The sequence below is a fragment of the Salvia miltiorrhiza genome, unplaced genomic scaffold, assembly GCF_028751815.1.
Source record: "Salvia miltiorrhiza cultivar Shanhuang (shh) unplaced genomic scaffold, IMPLAD_Smil_shh fragScaff_scaffold_173, whole genome shotgun sequence".
In the NCBI taxonomy this organism is placed as follows: Eukaryota; Viridiplantae; Streptophyta; class Magnoliopsida; order Lamiales; family Lamiaceae; genus Salvia; species Salvia miltiorrhiza.
In genome coordinates, this window is record NW_026651437.1 from 736,615 (window position 1) to 753,283 (window position 16,669).

Here is a 16,669-nt window from a genome sequence, read left to right on the forward strand (position 1 = left end):
AAGGGAGAGAGAGAGTGAGGAGAGAGGAGAGAGAACGCAAATTAAAAAAAATTAAAGTTTAACTGCATTAACTGGCCGTTTAGCACCCTTCTTTCGGGAGTTCAGTGAGGGGTCAACGCACTTTGACCGGAGTATGAGGGGCTAAGAGCTATAGGGGGTGTAGTTCAGGGGGCAATGTGCACCTTTGCCCTTAAATAATTTTAATAAAAATTTTAAATTTGTGTACAAAATAAAAATTTGTTAAAAATTCGGTGATTTATATGTAATTAATCGAAGGGTTAATTGCCCATAAATACACAAACTTCACCAAATTCTGGAATTGCATACCAACTTTAAAATTCCCTACAATACATCATCTTTCCTTTTTTTTTCCCTTTTTTTTCTGATTTTTCCCACGACCACAAAATCCCCAATTGAAAAAAATGACGTGGCGATCGGAAATCCACGTAGACACGTTGGACGTCAGAGGAAAACGACGTAGTTTTAACCTGTAACACCCGATTTTTCCTATTAGGATTTCCCGAGAATACTTGAACTTAGGAATTATTTTAAGTGAATTCTCGCCCGGATAAAATTTTTGTTGATAAAAAAGGGGTGGTATTTCTTTAATAAAAGATTTTATCAAATTTTACCAAGAGAGATTAAATGCAAATACATGACTATGGGAATTTATTTCTATTAACACCAGACGAGCTCAAATGAAATGGTCTACATTTTATTTTCATTTACTTTTATTTTGAATTGGGCTAAATAGAACTATTATACTAACGTATCTAGTTTGGGTCTATTTAATTTGAGTTAAGATTAGGTGTATTTTATAAGCCCATTTTTATCCACATTTTTTTTTAATTCATGTCAGCCCACATACTCTTATTAAATTTTGTAGAATTTTACTTTTACTTATTTGAAGAGAGAGATTTATTGGTAATGGTTTTTGGCAGCAACCATTTGTCCATATCATCCAGTATCACCACTTTTTAAACCAATCATCTTACATGCAATTTTCCCTTTCCCGGAATAAATCTGCCAAAAACTCAAGATCAGATCATTCACAGAAAATCCAATTATCATCATCTTTCTTTCCTCTTCAGAAATTCATTCAAATCACAAGCATCCCTTTAAGAAAGTTCTGTCCCAAAAATCAAAAATCTGATACACCATACATCACAAAAACAAAGAACACAGTTTGTAAGTATATATTTCTCAAGTGTTTTGCCCATTTCATAAGAAAAAGATTGAATTTTTGCATAAGAAAAGACTGAATTTTTGCATAAGAAAAGATTAAAATTTTTCTTCACCATTTCAAAGGAATTAGAAGACTAGAATGTGATAGAGGTATTTGAGATGATTTGGGGAGGGGGGGGGGTTGGGCGCCGATTTGTAGCCGGAGAAGGAGAGCAGCATCGGCTGCTCGGCGTGGCAGGAGAAGGAGAAGGAGGCGTCGGCCACGGCGTCGGCATGCTGCTACTGTGCTGTTGTCGGACGGAGCGAGGGCGACGGTGTCGCCGGATCTGGAGGGAAGGAGAAGGAGAGGCAGCGGCGTGCTCCGTGCAAGGACGGCGAAGACAGATGCTGCGCTGCCGGTCGAGAGCGAGAGAAGGAGGGAAGAGGAGGCGGCAGCTGATTGCCGTGCTGCTGTCGACGCGGCGGCGGGTGACTTCCGCGAGGACGAGAAGGAAGGGAGAGAATGAGGAGGAGAAGAGAGAGGGCTGGGGGAAATGAGGAGAGAGAGGAAAGAAAAAAAAAAAAAAAGAAAAAAAAAAAAGAGAGAGGAGAGAGAAGTCAGGAGAGAGAGAGGACGGGAGAGAGAGAGAGGGGGCGGCTGCCGGCCTCTGGGGCGGCGCCGCCGTCGGGCGGCGGCGCAGTAGCGTAGAGTGAGAGGGAGAGAGAGTGAGGGTGTGTGCGTCTGGGTGTGGTGTGCGTGCGTCTGTGTTGTGGTGTGCGTGTGTGAGTTGTGTGTGTGTGATTTTCTTTTAATAAAGGAGATGGGTTGTGGGCTAGGGTTTTTAGTATTGGGCTATTAAATTTTGGGCCTATATTATGATTTAAGATGGGTTTGATTTAATACCAGAATTGGGCTGCTTTTTTTTTGATGTTGGGCTGATTTAATTTTTATTAAATCATGCTTTACTTAAAATTATTTAGTTAAGTTCTTAATCAATTGATTTTTTTTTAATATGACTATTTATTTTATTAAGTGTAATTATTTACTTCATGTGATTTTGAAATATTATATGAATATGCATAGTGAATATTGTAAATAAAGTATTTTTGATAAATTCATTTTTTTAAGATTTCTAATCGAGTTTTGAAAATCCGGGTGTAGAATATTAGGATTTAGCAACTATGTAGAATCGTTAGCTCATACGATATTTTGCGACCTATTAAGATTAGATTATCTTGTAGGTCCACTTGATAGAAGGTTTTAGCACTGGTTTTACAAGAAGAGAATTGTGCAAATTTTATCTACAGGCTTGTCCTATCAAGGTGGGTTTTATTTTCCAAAATATGCTTTGAGTTATTGAACTCTACTTGTATTATGCAAATGCAAATGAATATCCATGTTAAAATGTTTCTTATATCTCTATTGTTTAAAGTGCTCCTATGTTATCTAACGATCGGGTCCTAGCCGGCGTAGCGATTGGATCGCCCTGGTTAGGATTGTGTACACACAAATGGGTATTGTGGGCTGCTCCCACTTGCCTCAGACTGTCAGACTTGGGTTACTCCCATTTCTGAAACGTGCATGGTAGTGGACCTCTGTGGGCTGCTCCCACATGTTCACATTATAGGTGAAACACCAATAGAGAAAAGACTGTAAATGGATCCACAAATTTATTTTAAGTATGCATGGAATGCTTTCAAATATTTCAATATTATACTGTTCATAGCATGGATTATTCTTTTAAATGAATTTTCAAATGTTTTCAAATGGCTAAACCCACTGAGTATATTAGTACTCAGCCCTGCAATTGTTTTCAAAACCTTTTGCAGGTTGAGCGGCATGTGGTGTCGTGCGAGGCTGAGGGAGGATGTTGCTGTAGTTTCAAATAATAATTTCCGCTGCCATAATATTCACTTAGGTGGATATCTTTTGAGATTGACTCTTTAAATATTCTTAGCCTAATTTATGAACTCTTTTGGCAATCGCATTTCTAGCAATTGAACCTCGCATATATGCATGTCTAGAATGAAGTGTTATCTTGTTGTCTCAGACCTCCGAACTTTTGATCTTGGTTGGGAAAAATTCTATCCTAATTGTTGTATTTATTATCCTTCAACTGCGGCACTGTCATGCCCCAATTCCCGAAGGAAGGCACGAATGCCGGGACATGACTAGGGGTTGGATTTAAGAAGCGGGAAAGAAAGGGAAAATAATAATAATAATAATAATAATAATAATAATAATAATAATATAATAATAATAATATAACTTCAATATTGTAATGAACATTGTTAGATAACTTAACTAAGTAGTAACATAGTTAATATTAAAGTCGGAAAGCTTGGCTCAGCACGCTGGTGGTTTAGAACCAGTCTACAAATACGTGCGGCTAAGCAGTCGGACATTTAATTACAATTTTAATAAAGCGGTAAATGATGGGGTGACCGAGTCTAGCTCGCCAAAAGGAGTTGACCGACCAGCTCACTCATGAAATTGGCATAGCACAACATGATCATGAGGGCTTTGGTCAAGCGTCCAAGAGGGGCTGACTACATGCACTCTCCATCGAGCGATAAATAAATAAATAAATTGTGGCAAAATAATACTATCATATATTATATATATAATCTTTTACTAACATTTTACATACTCAAATATATGACATATATTTAAATATAATAGCTAGCTATTTCAACATATTGCAGCCAACCCGCCACAGCTGCTTCCGTCTCCACCATCTTACTAGCCTGAAAAGATTGAAAAGGTTTGTGGGCTGAGTACTAGTGTATCCAGTGGGTCATGCATTTTTGAAATAATCATTTTCATATGATAGTCCATGCATATACGTGAATTATAGAAGGTTTTAAAAATAAACATTTAACTTCTATAATCACAAAAATTTTCATTCATTTGCGCGTGCCATACCGTAGCACCACTGTTACCCTTATCATTTCATTCGTAGTCCCTGGGCGACCCCTGGGAAGTAATCATTCATTCATTCATTCATCATTAACTAGATGGGACCCCGGGACGAACCCATGTCAGCTACACCATCTAGCCGGATTAAGGGCGAACCCAAATCCTCATTTCGTCTATAAGGCTCATGGGGATCAATCCACTACCTTAAGACCGTGCGCACAACTTTTAATAGGCGTGTTAGACCCATTAAAAGCCACAATTGTTAACATAAGAGCATTAAACAGTGGGAGAACGTGAAAACATTTCATGGACATACACATTTCAAATAATAACATTAGAGCTTAATAACTCAAATATACTTTGAAAAATATAACCCACCTTAATGTTATGATACTTTCTTGTTGATTATTCTCAAATCTTGAACGACCACATTTCAAAGCTTATTTTCAATTTTAAGAACTCAGTGCTCGAAAATAACATCCAAACCCACTATTTATACTAATTTCAATTTCAATAGGCTATAGGTTTGATTAGTCAGCAGCCTATTTATATAGGTATGCTTAGTTATTGCTTTAAAAGCTTTCCACGTAAATTCATGCATAAATATAAGAGAACAATTCATATTATTTTAATGAAACACAATTTGATAACTATCATATATATACTTTTATATATATACGCATATATATGCATACATATCAATTAACAACTTTAATTAGCCATAGACATTACATGCGTATATACATATATTATAAATAAATAATTATTAACAATATATAATTCAACTTCTTGATTGTCAATCTAATTTATTTTAAGTCCAAATAAATTCAAATTCCCTTAATTTCTACCGATTATTCTAAAAAGTAATCTAATATTATTCTAGCGAAAATCGGGGTGTTACATGCACTCCTTTATTAACAATGTTACCCGAATCTAAGTACATATCACCCATTTTATTTTAACAAAGTCTAGCAATCCCATTAAGTAGCCGTTTCTTATTCTCCCGGGAGTCGAGCTGTTACATAACCAAAGGTCCAAAACGATGTCGTTTTGGCTAAAATCAACTTATTTTCTTGTTTTGTTTTCCCTATTCACGTTTTTCAGCCCTAAATTACAATTTCCACCCAGACGAGAATCTCCACCATTTGAGGGAGCAGAGTTCTCGATCGTTTGAGCGCGCGAACTTCTCCTCTCCCGTCTGTTCTGATTGTTGGGCTTCAAGTTCTAATTCAATTTGTGAATCTCCACCGTTTAGGTTGACGTCAATTTCTGTTTTTGTATAAGATGACGTCAATCCTGAATTTCTGTTGCTGAATTTCATTTTTGCTGAATATGGGAGATAGCTTTTGCTAGAATTTCATTTTAATTTTCTTGTGATGTAACTCTGAGATCGTCAAAAGCATCACCAGTTGAATGATTTGTAGCCTTAATATTCTTTTGCTTGAATTTCTTTTGCTTTTGCTTGAACTTTCAATATGGAAAATTTGCTTTTGCTTTTGCTGAATTTGATTTAGAGTCATGCCAAGCCAAATGATGCTACATTTGAATTGAACTGTATGAGAAACTCTATTTGAATTTTGATTAGTCTTGCCAAGCCAAATGATCACCCAAATGACAACGTAGAAGAATGGAAGGAAATCCATTATAAATTTGAAGAATAAAGGCTTGAACTTCGTAGAAGATGGAAGGGAAAAATCAGAACACTAGGGCACGAGTTTTTTAATCTGCAAATAAATTGTTTAGTACTTCCAAAAACGACGTCGTTTTGAAGTTAGGTGACACAACTCATTTTTCAGGTGTTCTGTCGTGATTACGTGTTAATTTCCGATCGCCACGTCATTTTTTCGATTGGGGGATTTTGTGGTCGTGGAAAAAAATCAGAAAAAAAAAGAAAAATGATGTATTGTAGGAAAGATTTTAAAATTGATTGTGCAATTCCAAAATTTGGTGAAAAATTGTGTATTTAGGGGGCAATTAACCCTTAATCGAATAAAAAAATTCGGTATCCAACAACAAATTCACAGTTTGACGGGCAGCTTTGGAATTTAAAAATTCCAACAGGACCACTTTGCAAAAAAAAGGTAACAAGCCACTGATTTCGGTCCCTGCCTCCAAGTGCACACATACACAAAATCCAAGTCGCAGACGAAAAGCAATGAAGAATCTCCACGTCACCCTCTGCTTTCATAAACTTCGTTCATTAGCAAGGCTCAGTGAGCCGAATCCACTCAATCACTCCCACAAGTCGCGTCCTTTAAATTTGGAACGGGTTCACTTTACTCTCACACTCCCCATTTCTTAAAATCCTCCACACGCTCGCACGCCTCTCTCTCTCTCTCTCACACACACACGGGGATTATTTTCTCTCTCTAAAAAAACAAAAGAAAGAAACAACCGCCCTTGTCTGCCTGCCGAAAACGCGACTCTTTTCTCTCTCTAGACAGCGAAAAAAAGATTATTTTCGAAACGGATCCAAATAACGAAACTGACCCAAAATAATTAAAAAATAGCCCCAAATTGTTTTAGCCCCAAAACCGAATAGGAACCCTAACCCTAGCCGCGCCCGAGAAGGAATCAGATGCGTTTAATCTCTCTTCCCCTCCACGCCTCTCTCCCTTCTCTCTGTTAGAGCCTGTATTTCTGTAGGAAGGGATTTTTGTTTTTTTTGGATAGCGTTTTTGTAGGGCAAATAGGATTTTAGGGTTTGTTGTTGCGGGAATGGGATGGTGCAACGGCGGCGGTAGTGGAATTGGACGGTGGACGCGATGACTGGCGGCAGATGCCAGAGGCGGAGGAAGAACATGGCCGGTGGTAGGGGCGCCCGCGCCGCCGAAACGAAGATAGTTGATTCGAATTGCGGCAGCCCTAATTTGAAGCAGGATTTTACGGAAAAGCCCTCGTATTTGTTGGAATTTACGAAACGGCCCCCGGCTTGTAGAGTTGAGCTTGATTTGTATACTCAAGCTCGCAAGGCACTCTCGTTTCGTTCCCCTTTCGATTCAGAGGACTCGCAAGTTCCTACCGCGTTTGTTTCCAGTGGGTATAGTCTGCCCAGTGGGGTGTCGCATTTGTTGAGTAGGCAATCAGACAGTAGGAAACGACACAAGAAGTTGCAGTCGAGCTCAGAGCACAAGTCCTCGACTCCAGGGGAGGTCGCGGGGAAACAACTTTTGGGCTGAGAATGAGGAATATTTCGTGAACTGAGTGCTGAGGATGTCGAGAGGCTTGAGAGGGTTTCAAGTCTTGGGTGTTCGAGTAGCGAGAAGTGTTTCTTAGTCCCATCTTTGAATAATGATGGAAGTTTGTGTTACAGATATGACATGATCAATGGGATGCTTGCAAGAGCCTGCGAGGACAGCTTGACCTTGGAAAATGGTGTTGAGCAAGAAGAGAATGGGCCTTGTGCTATGGATGTTGTTGATGGTGATGATGAAGTGGACAGAAAAGAGTTGGGAATTATTGAAGAAAGTAGTACTGAAAAAAAATTGAATAGTGAGAAAGTTACTACTTCTTTAAGTGGTGTAGAGTGGCTTTTAGGTTCCAAGAGCAAGATTTATTTGGCATCAGAGCGGCCCTCCAAGAAACGAAAGCTTTTGGGAAAAGATGCTGGGTTGGATAAGCTCCTTGTAGCACGTCCAGTTGAAGGCTTTGAGTCTGTGTGCCATTATTGTAGTTATGGTGACATGGGCGACCTCTTGAATAAGTTGATCAAGTGTTGTTCTTGTGGGATGGTGGTCCATCAGAGGTGTTATGGAGTTCTAGAAGATGTAGATAGTTCGTGGTTATGTTCATGGTGTAAATGGAAAAATACTGTGGACATGAGCATAGAGAAACCATGTTTGCTTTGTCCGAAGCAAGGTGGTGCCCTGAAGCCTGTGCGTGAAAGAGGACTTGGAATTGAGAATGAGGAGTCTAAGGCGGAGTTCGCTCATTTATTTTGTTGCCAGTGGATGCCTGAGGTTTATCTTGATAACATTGGGACAATGGAGCCTATCATGAATATGAACGAATTGAAGGACACAAGAAGGAAGTTAATTTGTTATTTGTGCAAGGTTAAGTATGGTGCCTGTGTCCGGTGCAGTAATGGTATGTTTTGTTGCTTTCTTATGTTAGAGGCCCCTACATTTGGGTGGCAGGATGAAGATTATTTTTTATTTGTAATCTGCTGTTGTTTTATAAGTTCTTATATTAGGCCACAAAACTCGGTTATATTGTTGGTTTGCCTTGGTGATCGAATTTAATTCTATGCAATGCAGCATTTGAACATTCTCTATGGCAATCATACAAATGTGAAATTACAATGACGATACACAGCAAGTATTTATGCTACTAAATGTCACTAATTTGGTATGGTATTTTTATGTTTCTTTGCTAACATTTTGAATATGATCTTTTCGATGTTGATGAGCCCTGGCGAGTGGGGTGCTTTAAAATATCAAGATGGTGGGTTAATATTTCTCTAAGATTCTCTAAGATTTCACGACAGAAATCAGATTTCCAATAACATTGTTAGCTGCCTTCAGAGTTGTCAACTTTAAACTACTTATTAACAGGAGACCAATAGCCATTTCGTCCATTATGGAATAACATATTGACGCAGTTATCAATACTCTATTATTCCTTAATCGTTCAACGTGCATTCCCAACCTGTCACGCCCTTTTGTTGCTGTATCAATTGGGGATAGCACCTTGGACTTGTAAATAACTGGAAACTATATAGACTTGAATGAGGTTTAGTCCACCTTATTGAAGTATGAAAACTACATCAAAAATTTCTGCAGCCAATGTAAGATCACTCTGTAGAGAGCTTAAGGGTTTCTAAATCTATTCCCCACAGAAAAGATCTCTGGACAGGCTAGGTTAATTGGTAGATTTTACCATAGTTTATCTTGTAGTATCATATGCTTTCCAGAGCAATATAATACTCAACATAGCCAAGAGCTAATTAATTTATACTGGGATAGTGGTCTGACTTTCACAACAATTTTAGTAATACTTGTGTGGTTAAAGCTGAACTAGTTTAGCAATTGGCTTTGTCCTGTATAGCTGTACAATTGGAACTACAGTACAGAGTAACTCTGTGTTGTATGGACTTGCATAGCTGGTACTTCGGTTAAGGACGTTGTAGGAGTTTATGTTTTATCTTTATGAAATAGTTGTCTTCTGGATAGTGATTAGGCTTATCTGTGTTAATGATTATGATTCCTTTTTCTTTATCCAGGTGTTGGTATGCTAATTAGATTTGTTTCCTTTGGTGTTTGTAGGATCTTGCAGAACATCATTCCATCCTATCTGTGCGAGGGAAGCAAGACACAGAATGGAGATATGGGGGAAGATTAGATCTGATGAGGTGTTTCTCTTTCTGGTCTTATATTATTAGTTATGAAACAAACAGTTAATCAAGCTACTATTATTAACTTCAGTGGAACTATTGACCTAATATTCATGAATGTTTTTGCTTAAATTTTGGAATTTATTATGTCCATGTGTGTGCAATTCTTGGGTTATTGAGTTTCTGGGCTCTTCATGTTGTTATATTCAGACTTCTCCAATTCTTAGATTGGTTTTGAAATATGTGATATCTTTTAGGTTGAATTGCGTGCTTTTTGTTCAAAGCATTCTGAAGTCCAGTCTGACAGTGGCTGTCAAGATATTGGAGACATTCCATTGACAGGTGAAATTGCTTTCCATGTTACGTCAGCAATATCATTAACCTCAAAATGGTTGTAAGTTGGTTATTTACTTTGAAACAGCTGATTTGGATCTCTGCAAACTGAATGACATTGTATTGGATGGAGATGACTTGCTAGATAATAGAAGTTCTGACACTCATCCAGAAAATGGAGTTGCACTGCGTACTGCTCTTCGTTCAGCAGATAGGAATGGCAATGAGGACATTAATGCTTGCACTCCTCCCAATTTCTCTATGATTTTAAAGAAGGTATTAAAAGATTAGCAAGAATAACCAAATATTTGTTGTTTACTTATTTTATTTCCCTTTTTTGGCAGATTCAGTGTGTTACTTATCCTATTTTTATATTTTTTTCTCCAGTTAATTGATATTGGGAAAGTCGACGCCAAAGATCTGGCCTCAGAGATTGGTGTTTCTGCCGATTCTTTAAATACAGTACTCACTGTAATATTTCAGTTATAGTGGCTGTTTCCTTTTTACTATTTTTCTGGTTTTGGTGAATGACTGAAATTGCAAAGCTGAATGCCATTATTCTTTGATTAATGTACCGAGTAGAGTCAGTTAAGATATTTCTTTTTTCAGACCAATTACTTTTGGTTGAAGTTTCCCTTGCTGGTTCTACTTCCTGCATACTTACCTTTTCCTGATCTTGATCTTCATACAGGAAAATCACATGGTTCCTGAGTTACAATATAAATTACTGAAATGGTTGAAGACCCATGTTCATGTTGGGAACCTACAGAAAACTTTGCAAGCGATGTTTAGATCATTTTTAGGACCAAAGCCCATGTCAGATGTAGCTGAAGGTGTTGGTGATGTTTCAGTAGAGGAGTCTGGTATTTCTGATGCTGTTCCAGTTAAATCTGTGCCGCCTCGGAGAAGAACCAAAAGCAGTGTAAGGAATGTGAAAGATGATAACTCATGCCTTTCAACAGACAAGGCTCACGATGAAACAACAGAGCGTGATACCTGCCTGTCTCTTCCTGTTGGAGAACACTCCAATGAAGTGCCAAGTGAGTCCTCGCCAGATGAGTCCAAGAAGGTATTTTTACCATTTTGTTTCACTTTGCTTGTTTGGAAATATAAGTGCAACATCCATCATAAATTGCTGTACATTGAAGTATTTTACTATCTCTATAAAATCTTTCTCTACATCCGGTGGGTTCAATATATATGTATCCTGGGAATTTAAATATTATATTCCTGGTTCTTGGCCGGTGTGACAGAAGAATATAATTCTGTGTTTTTGTTGTGATATGTGGTCAGAGCTCTGATTTTGCTGTCTAACCTTTAATCTCGTGAAATGAAATTCTCAAAGTTCTTATGCACAATTCACTTTTATATTTTATTTAATTCTTACTTTATCTGTTTTCCTTGGCTATTATAAGGCATTTAAAAGCTACTTTCTGGTATGCAGATTTTGCTTGATCCTCAGCAACACCAAGATAATTCTGCAAATAATTCTGTTAAAATTGAAGGTCCGTTGATTGATCTTGCATTAATAGATTGTTAATTAGAATTATTGTACCATATTCAATTTAATCATTTTACTTTTCTCCATTTGGTCGTAGACTCGTAAGTTATATTGTTATAGAGATGGGTGCAATCAGTGTGCATGTTATCATCAACTTTGAATGAGACTTGTGAAATTGTACACCTTGCATACTGTAATATTAGCTGCATCAGGCTAGCCAATCCAGTTATACCACAGCTGAGAGCTGAACGTCCCTGCTGATGATGTCGTACATTATTGATACACAAAACATGATTACATGGTAACAAAACTACAAAAGCCTCCAAAAATGGTTACTTCATAAACATTATGCTAAGCTGTCAAAGAGTCTATTGTATCACCATAATGAAACTTTGAAGGATTTCTTCTTTCTTGTGGATAGTGATATCATTTACAAGCTTTATGCATCTTGAGTCTTCTTGTTTTTCATCTAGTATCTTTGCCGTTTCCTGTTTGACTGGTTTTTGTTCTTGTGATAAGAATATCATGATCATTCTTTTGTTTCTCTTTAATTGATCTACTTGAGTATACTGAGGTTCTAGACCTGTGAAACTAGCTTGATAAAAGAATGTCTTATGGAAGTTCGAGGAGAACTCGTTTACTCAACACAATACAAGCTACTGCTTTTGTCCCACTCATGGACATCTTGCATCATTCTACTTAATTTTTCAACATCTTTGGTTCCTGGAGTACCTTGTTGGGTTTTTGTACGTATGTGCTTCTTCTGACTTTATTCTGTCATTTGACAGACAAGCTTAGAGCTCTGGTGCAGTGTCTCTCTGAAGATGGTCTGGTTGGGGAGACCAAACAATCTCAGACGATGGATGCCTGTTCACTTGTCTTCAGGTAAGCTTGTATATGAGATTCCTTTTTTTTTTTCCTGTCTATTACTTATGGATGCAATATGGGGTCTTATCTAGCTTCTTGTTAGTTCTCCTTTCTGTTCTCTAAGATCAGGTTTCACAGATACTGACCTCTTTCTGCATTTGTTATGTAGAAATGGGGAAGTAAACCATGCTTCATACATCCATCCATTTATCTACAGTAAATTGATGCAGACCAAGAGTGACATGCTTGAAAAAGTTGCATTCTACCAGTCTGCAGGTAGGTTCGTGTCTGATTCTCCTTTTTTGGCCTGTCAAGTTCAGGGATTGATTACTTTCTTGGCAGTTTTAAGAGATCGGGAAGTTTCAAAGTTGAAAGCATCTTCCAGTTCAGGCCTCTGTTGTAATAATGACCTGCAAGCAACATCTTCTGATCAGACTTCTAGATGCGAGGATGAGAATCTTGATCAATTGGTTAAGGCAAGAAACCTGGGTATATTAAAAATATCTCCTGGAGATGAAGTGGAAGGAGCACTTATATATTACCAACAACGTCTTCTTTGCAATGCTGCTATGAGAAAACAAATAAGCGGTCTCTACTCTAATCTTGTTAGCATTTCTTCTATATTTTCTTTTTCTTTGGTATTTTAGTGCATATTGTGTGATTGGATCTGAATTTAAACCTTTTTAAGAGGATACTGATTATTTCCTCGCTATAATAATCTGGCAGATGATTTGATTTCAAAGGTGGTTAGGAGTCTTCCACGAGAGTTAGACGCTGCAGGAAAACAAAAATGGGATGCTGTATTAGTTAGTCAGTACACTCATGAGCTTAGAGAAGCAAAAAAGCAGGGAAGAAAAGAACGCCGGCATAAGGAAGCTCAAGCAGTATTGGCTGCTGCAACTGCTGCAGCTGCAGCTTCCTCTAGAATATCATCACTTAGGAAAGACACCTTAGAAGATCAACACGAGGTTACATTTGTTCTAAAATTGTTTTTATTTTGGTTGATTTGCTTTGAACTTTTTTCATATATGCGTTTTCTTTCAGGATCTTCTGAAGAATGGTTCATCAGATGTAAGACCTGGGTTCTACTCCAAGTTGAATCCTCGAGCGAAAGAGACTACTTCTAGGTCTGCTGTTGCGAGGTCTTCATCTGATATAAACTCAGATTCCGCCCGATCAGCTTCTGAGTTCTCTAAAGACCATCCTAGAACATGTGACATATGCAGACGTCCTGAGACTGCTTTGAATCCTGTTTTAGTTTGTTCAAGTTGCAAGGTTCTTGCCCTTAATGTTTTTTTGAAATTCTCATCAAAGTTTCTGCATATTTTATGAACTATCAGATATATATTACTGTTTTTGTGCCCAATTATTTTTGGATTGCAGATTACAGTTCACTTGGATTGCTATCGTAGTGTCAGAAGTGCCACTGGGCCATGGCACTGTGAATTATGTGAAGACTTGTTTTCTTCTCGGGGTTCGGGAGCTCTGGCAACAAATTCTTGGGAGAAGCCCTACTTTGTTGCAGAATGTGGTTTATGTGGTGGCACAGCAGGTGCTTTTAGAAAGACAGTTGGTGGTCAATGGATACATGCCTTATGTGCTGAAGTAATTGATTCTTTCTTATATGCTGTGCTCATTATTGCTATCTGGAATTTTTGTACCTAGCATTCTTGTCAAATCTCATGTGTTCTTATTTTGTTCTTGATGTAGTGGGTGTTAGAGTCAACATACAGAAGGGGGCAAGTCAGTCCTATTGGGGGCATGGTAAGTAGCTGTCATTATACTGGCCTTTCTCATTGGTCTTTGTTCTTCCATAGTTGTAAGCAGCTCTATTTCTTTTCCAGGACAATGTCTCCAAGGGAGTTGATACTTGCACAGTCTGCCGTCGAAAACAGGGTGCTTGCCTTAAGGTGAAGACATCAGATTTATTTTATCTGTCATGCCTTCTATTTTGAAGTTGTCTTTTCTGCCGTAAGTCATTTTCCATTATTTTGCTTATCTGCAGTGTAGTTATGGTCACTGTCAGACAACATTTCATCCTACCTGTGCTAGGAGTGCTGGTTTCTACATGACTGTGAGGACTAGTGGCGACAAGTTGCAGCATAAGGCTTACTGTGAAAAGCATAGCGTTGAACAAAAAGCAAAGGTTTTACCTTTTTCCTTCTGTCCTGTAACTTCATGTGGAGGTGACTTTCATGCAATTTAACATCAATTTTTCTTCATGCAATCCTTCAGGCTGACACTCAGAAGCATGGTATGGAAGAGTTTAAGAGTCTTAAGCAAGTCAGGGTAAGTGGTAGCTGGTGCAATATTTGGGTGGTTTAATCTGTCATCATACCTCATTCAGACTGTTATCTTTGTTAGTTGAACCAGTAGATAAGATGGTTTTTCGATGCAAGTTTGATTTTCATCTGAATTTAGCTAGATCTGATGTTTGGTCTTTCTGCATTGATTCCTATAGGTTGAATTGGAGAGATTGCGTCTTTTGTGCGAGAGAATTATAAAAAGGGAGAAATTGAAAGTAAGCTTACTGCCCTTGGAATTTTCATATTTCCACCTTTCTGCCTTGATCAATGGTCTAATCCATTAATGGAGGCACTTATGAATTGTCAATGTTATGCTGCTGTTAGCAGCTTCTCTGGAAAGTTTTTTAATAGCAAGTTCCCATCTTTGTTGCCTACTATCATTAGCTGCTAGTCAATTGACGTTCTTCTGCCTTGCAGCGTGAATTGGTTCTTTGCTCACATGATGTTCTTGCTTCAAGTCGAGACTCTGTTTTGTCTAATTTGGCTCGTCACCCATTTTACCAACCTGAAGTTAGTTCCGAATCTGCAACAACCTCCATCAAAGGTTACACTGATGGTTACAGATCAAGCAGTGAAATGATGCAAAGATCAGATGACATATCGGTCGACAGCACAGTCGCCGGTAAGAGGCGTGTTAAAATTCCCATGTCTGCGGACAACGATCAGAAAACAGATGACAGTTCAACATCGCAAAACGTCCACTCTCTGAAACCACCGGATAGACTGTCTTTTGCTGGCAAGAAAATTCCCCAGAGACTTTCTGTTGCATCAAGGAATCTCTCGGATGACACGGAAAAACGATTGAACAATAGAAAAGTAAGTCAAGGATAAGGTTTCCATAATTCTTATTCTTGGCCTATCCTATATATTTGTGATATATGTTACATTACTCTACTTTTCAAATTAATAGGATGTGCCTTCTTGTTAACTGTTGGTGTAGCACACTGAAACCTTCGAAAAAGAGCTCATTATGACATCAGACCAAGCGTCCATGAAGAACCAGCGGCTACCAAAAGGATTCGTTTATGTTCCAATACGATGCCTATCCAAGGACAAGGAGACCGTTCCAGATGCATGCGCACGAGAATCAGACGGAACGTGATAAAAAGGTTAAGTCTTGTATCGCTTGACTGTCATTTCGGATCAAAGACGTTGCATCGGCTGAGCCCTGATGCAGATCATCATCATCTCCCCTGGGACATCGATGTTACATAAGGCAAGATTATGACCCTATTTTAACAGCGAAAGGGCAGATTTTGCCAGCGGAGATGATGGAAGTTTGGAACCATTGTTGTACATGCATGTCACAGTATACTGTACAGTGGGATGGGGGTGTATTTTTCCCATTGTATGTATGTCCAGCGGCTTAATTTCTCTGGCCATCTTATTTCTTTATTTTTTTTCTTGTTTATCTTTTTTTAAAACTAAATTATACCCTTCCCAGTTCGAAAGGTGGCAATGGAGCTCTGCTGCTTGTAATAATTGTACAAAACCATCTGCCTATGTTCAGACTGTAAAGGCGTGTATATAGAGTATCATGATTCAAGAATCAATGCAATTTAGGCCAATTTGATTCATCGAGGCTCTGTCTCCGTCCATCAGCTATGTTTATTTTGATCTGTGTACAGTGTTCTTCAGTGATTGAATGATGTATTTATATCATTGTTATATAATTGGGTGCTACCACTAATTTTCTTGTTACTGCTAATCAATTGGAAATGGGATGTTTTATTTGAGTATTAGAATTGCAAGTATAATTTTTAGTGTGATTTAGGTTGATGTAACGATATGTTGATATTTTCTTATTTTGAGCCAAGTCGTTGAGACAATCAAATATGATTTAAAAAATTCATTTGGATGATGAGCTTGTGGTTGAAAGTACGAATTTGAGTATTATCCTTGAGCCATTATGAAAATTTTAAACAGTTACAACTAGCTACTTTCTCCTTCCCATTTTCATAATCTCTTATTTTTTTTTTTTGGATGTCTCAATATAATTTTTGTTTTTGATTTGATAAGCACACCTCCAATGCCTGCACGCCTAGCTTACATCTTTCACAAAATGCAGCAAAATTATGCCTTCATATCTTCAGGCCTCCACGCCTACCTGCTTTATTCCTCCAATGCCTTCGATTTGATAAACATACCTCTTTCGCGAAATGCAAAAATATTAGTATGTCTTTAATTGCACGTGCTACTCCCAAAAAGCCATTCTTCCAATACTGTGCTCCTGGACACAAGTCTCT

At 38.1% G+C, this 16,669-nt stretch overlaps 2 protein-coding genes and 1 long non-coding RNA gene across 4 annotated transcripts; all 3 read left to right on the forward strand.

The window, feature by feature from the left end:
* Nucleotides 1–1,040: 1,040 nt before the first annotated feature.
* LOC131002700 (uncharacterized) lies at nucleotides 1,041–3,194 on the forward strand. Its single transcript, XR_009094380.1, has 3 exons — nucleotides 1,041–1,188; nucleotides 2,407–2,487; nucleotides 2,995–3,194. It is a non-coding gene; the product is annotated as an uncharacterized LOC131002700 (long non-coding RNA).
* Nucleotides 3,195–6,849: 3,655 nt separating this feature from the next.
* On the forward strand, nucleotides 6,850–7,263 carry LOC131002702 (uncharacterized). The gene has a single exon (XM_057929176.1). It carries the CDS (start codon nucleotides 6,850–6,852, stop codon nucleotides 7,261–7,263), a length of 414 nt encoding a protein of 137 aa, XP_057785159.1.
* Nucleotides 7,264–7,404: 141 nt separating this feature from the next.
* LOC131002701 (uncharacterized) lies at nucleotides 7,405–16,000 on the forward strand. Of its 2 annotated transcripts, none has more exons than XM_057929175.1 (20): nucleotides 7,405–8,170; nucleotides 9,349–9,434; nucleotides 9,674–9,758; nucleotides 9,838–10,025; nucleotides 10,137–10,220; nucleotides 10,441–10,818; nucleotides 11,194–11,254; nucleotides 12,039–12,135; nucleotides 12,287–12,393; nucleotides 12,460–12,705; nucleotides 12,844–13,085; nucleotides 13,162–13,392; nucleotides 13,501–13,722; nucleotides 13,828–13,881; nucleotides 13,962–14,027; nucleotides 14,123–14,263; nucleotides 14,353–14,406; nucleotides 14,579–14,638; nucleotides 14,841–15,239; nucleotides 15,334–16,000. In XM_057929175.1, the coding sequence occupies exons 1-20, from the start codon at nucleotides 7,405–7,407 to the stop codon at nucleotides 15,349–15,351; spliced, it is 3,585 nt and encodes a 1,194-aa protein (XP_057785158.1). In that variant the 3' UTR covers nucleotides 15,352–16,000. The 2 variants fall into 2 exon arrangements, with proteins under 2 accessions (XP_057785158.1, XP_057785156.1); XM_057929173.1 differs by having other exon boundaries at nucleotides 15,364–16,000.
* The last annotated feature ends 669 nt before the right edge of the window (nucleotides 16,001–16,669 follow it).

What these genes read in the sequence shown, in the direction of transcription:
- LOC131002702 (XM_057929176.1), top strand. Translation starts at nt 6,850, where the DNA reads ATGACTGGCGGCAGATGCCAGAGGCGGAGGAAGAACATGGCCGGTGGT.
- LOC131002701 (XM_057929173.1), top strand. Translation starts at nt 7,405, where the DNA reads ATGATCAATGGGATGCTTGCAAGAGCCTGCGAGGACAGCTTGACCTTG. An exon ending in TCAGTCCTATTGGGGGCATG is followed by an intron (nt 13,882 to 13,961) that starts GTAAGTAGCTGT and finishes TTTCTTTTCCAG; the next exon opens with GACAATGTCTCCAAGGGAGT. An exon ending in AGAGTCTTAAGCAAGTCAGG is followed by an intron (nt 14,407 to 14,578) that starts GTAAGTGGTAGC and finishes TGATTCCTATAG; the next exon opens with GTTGAATTGGAGAGATTGCG.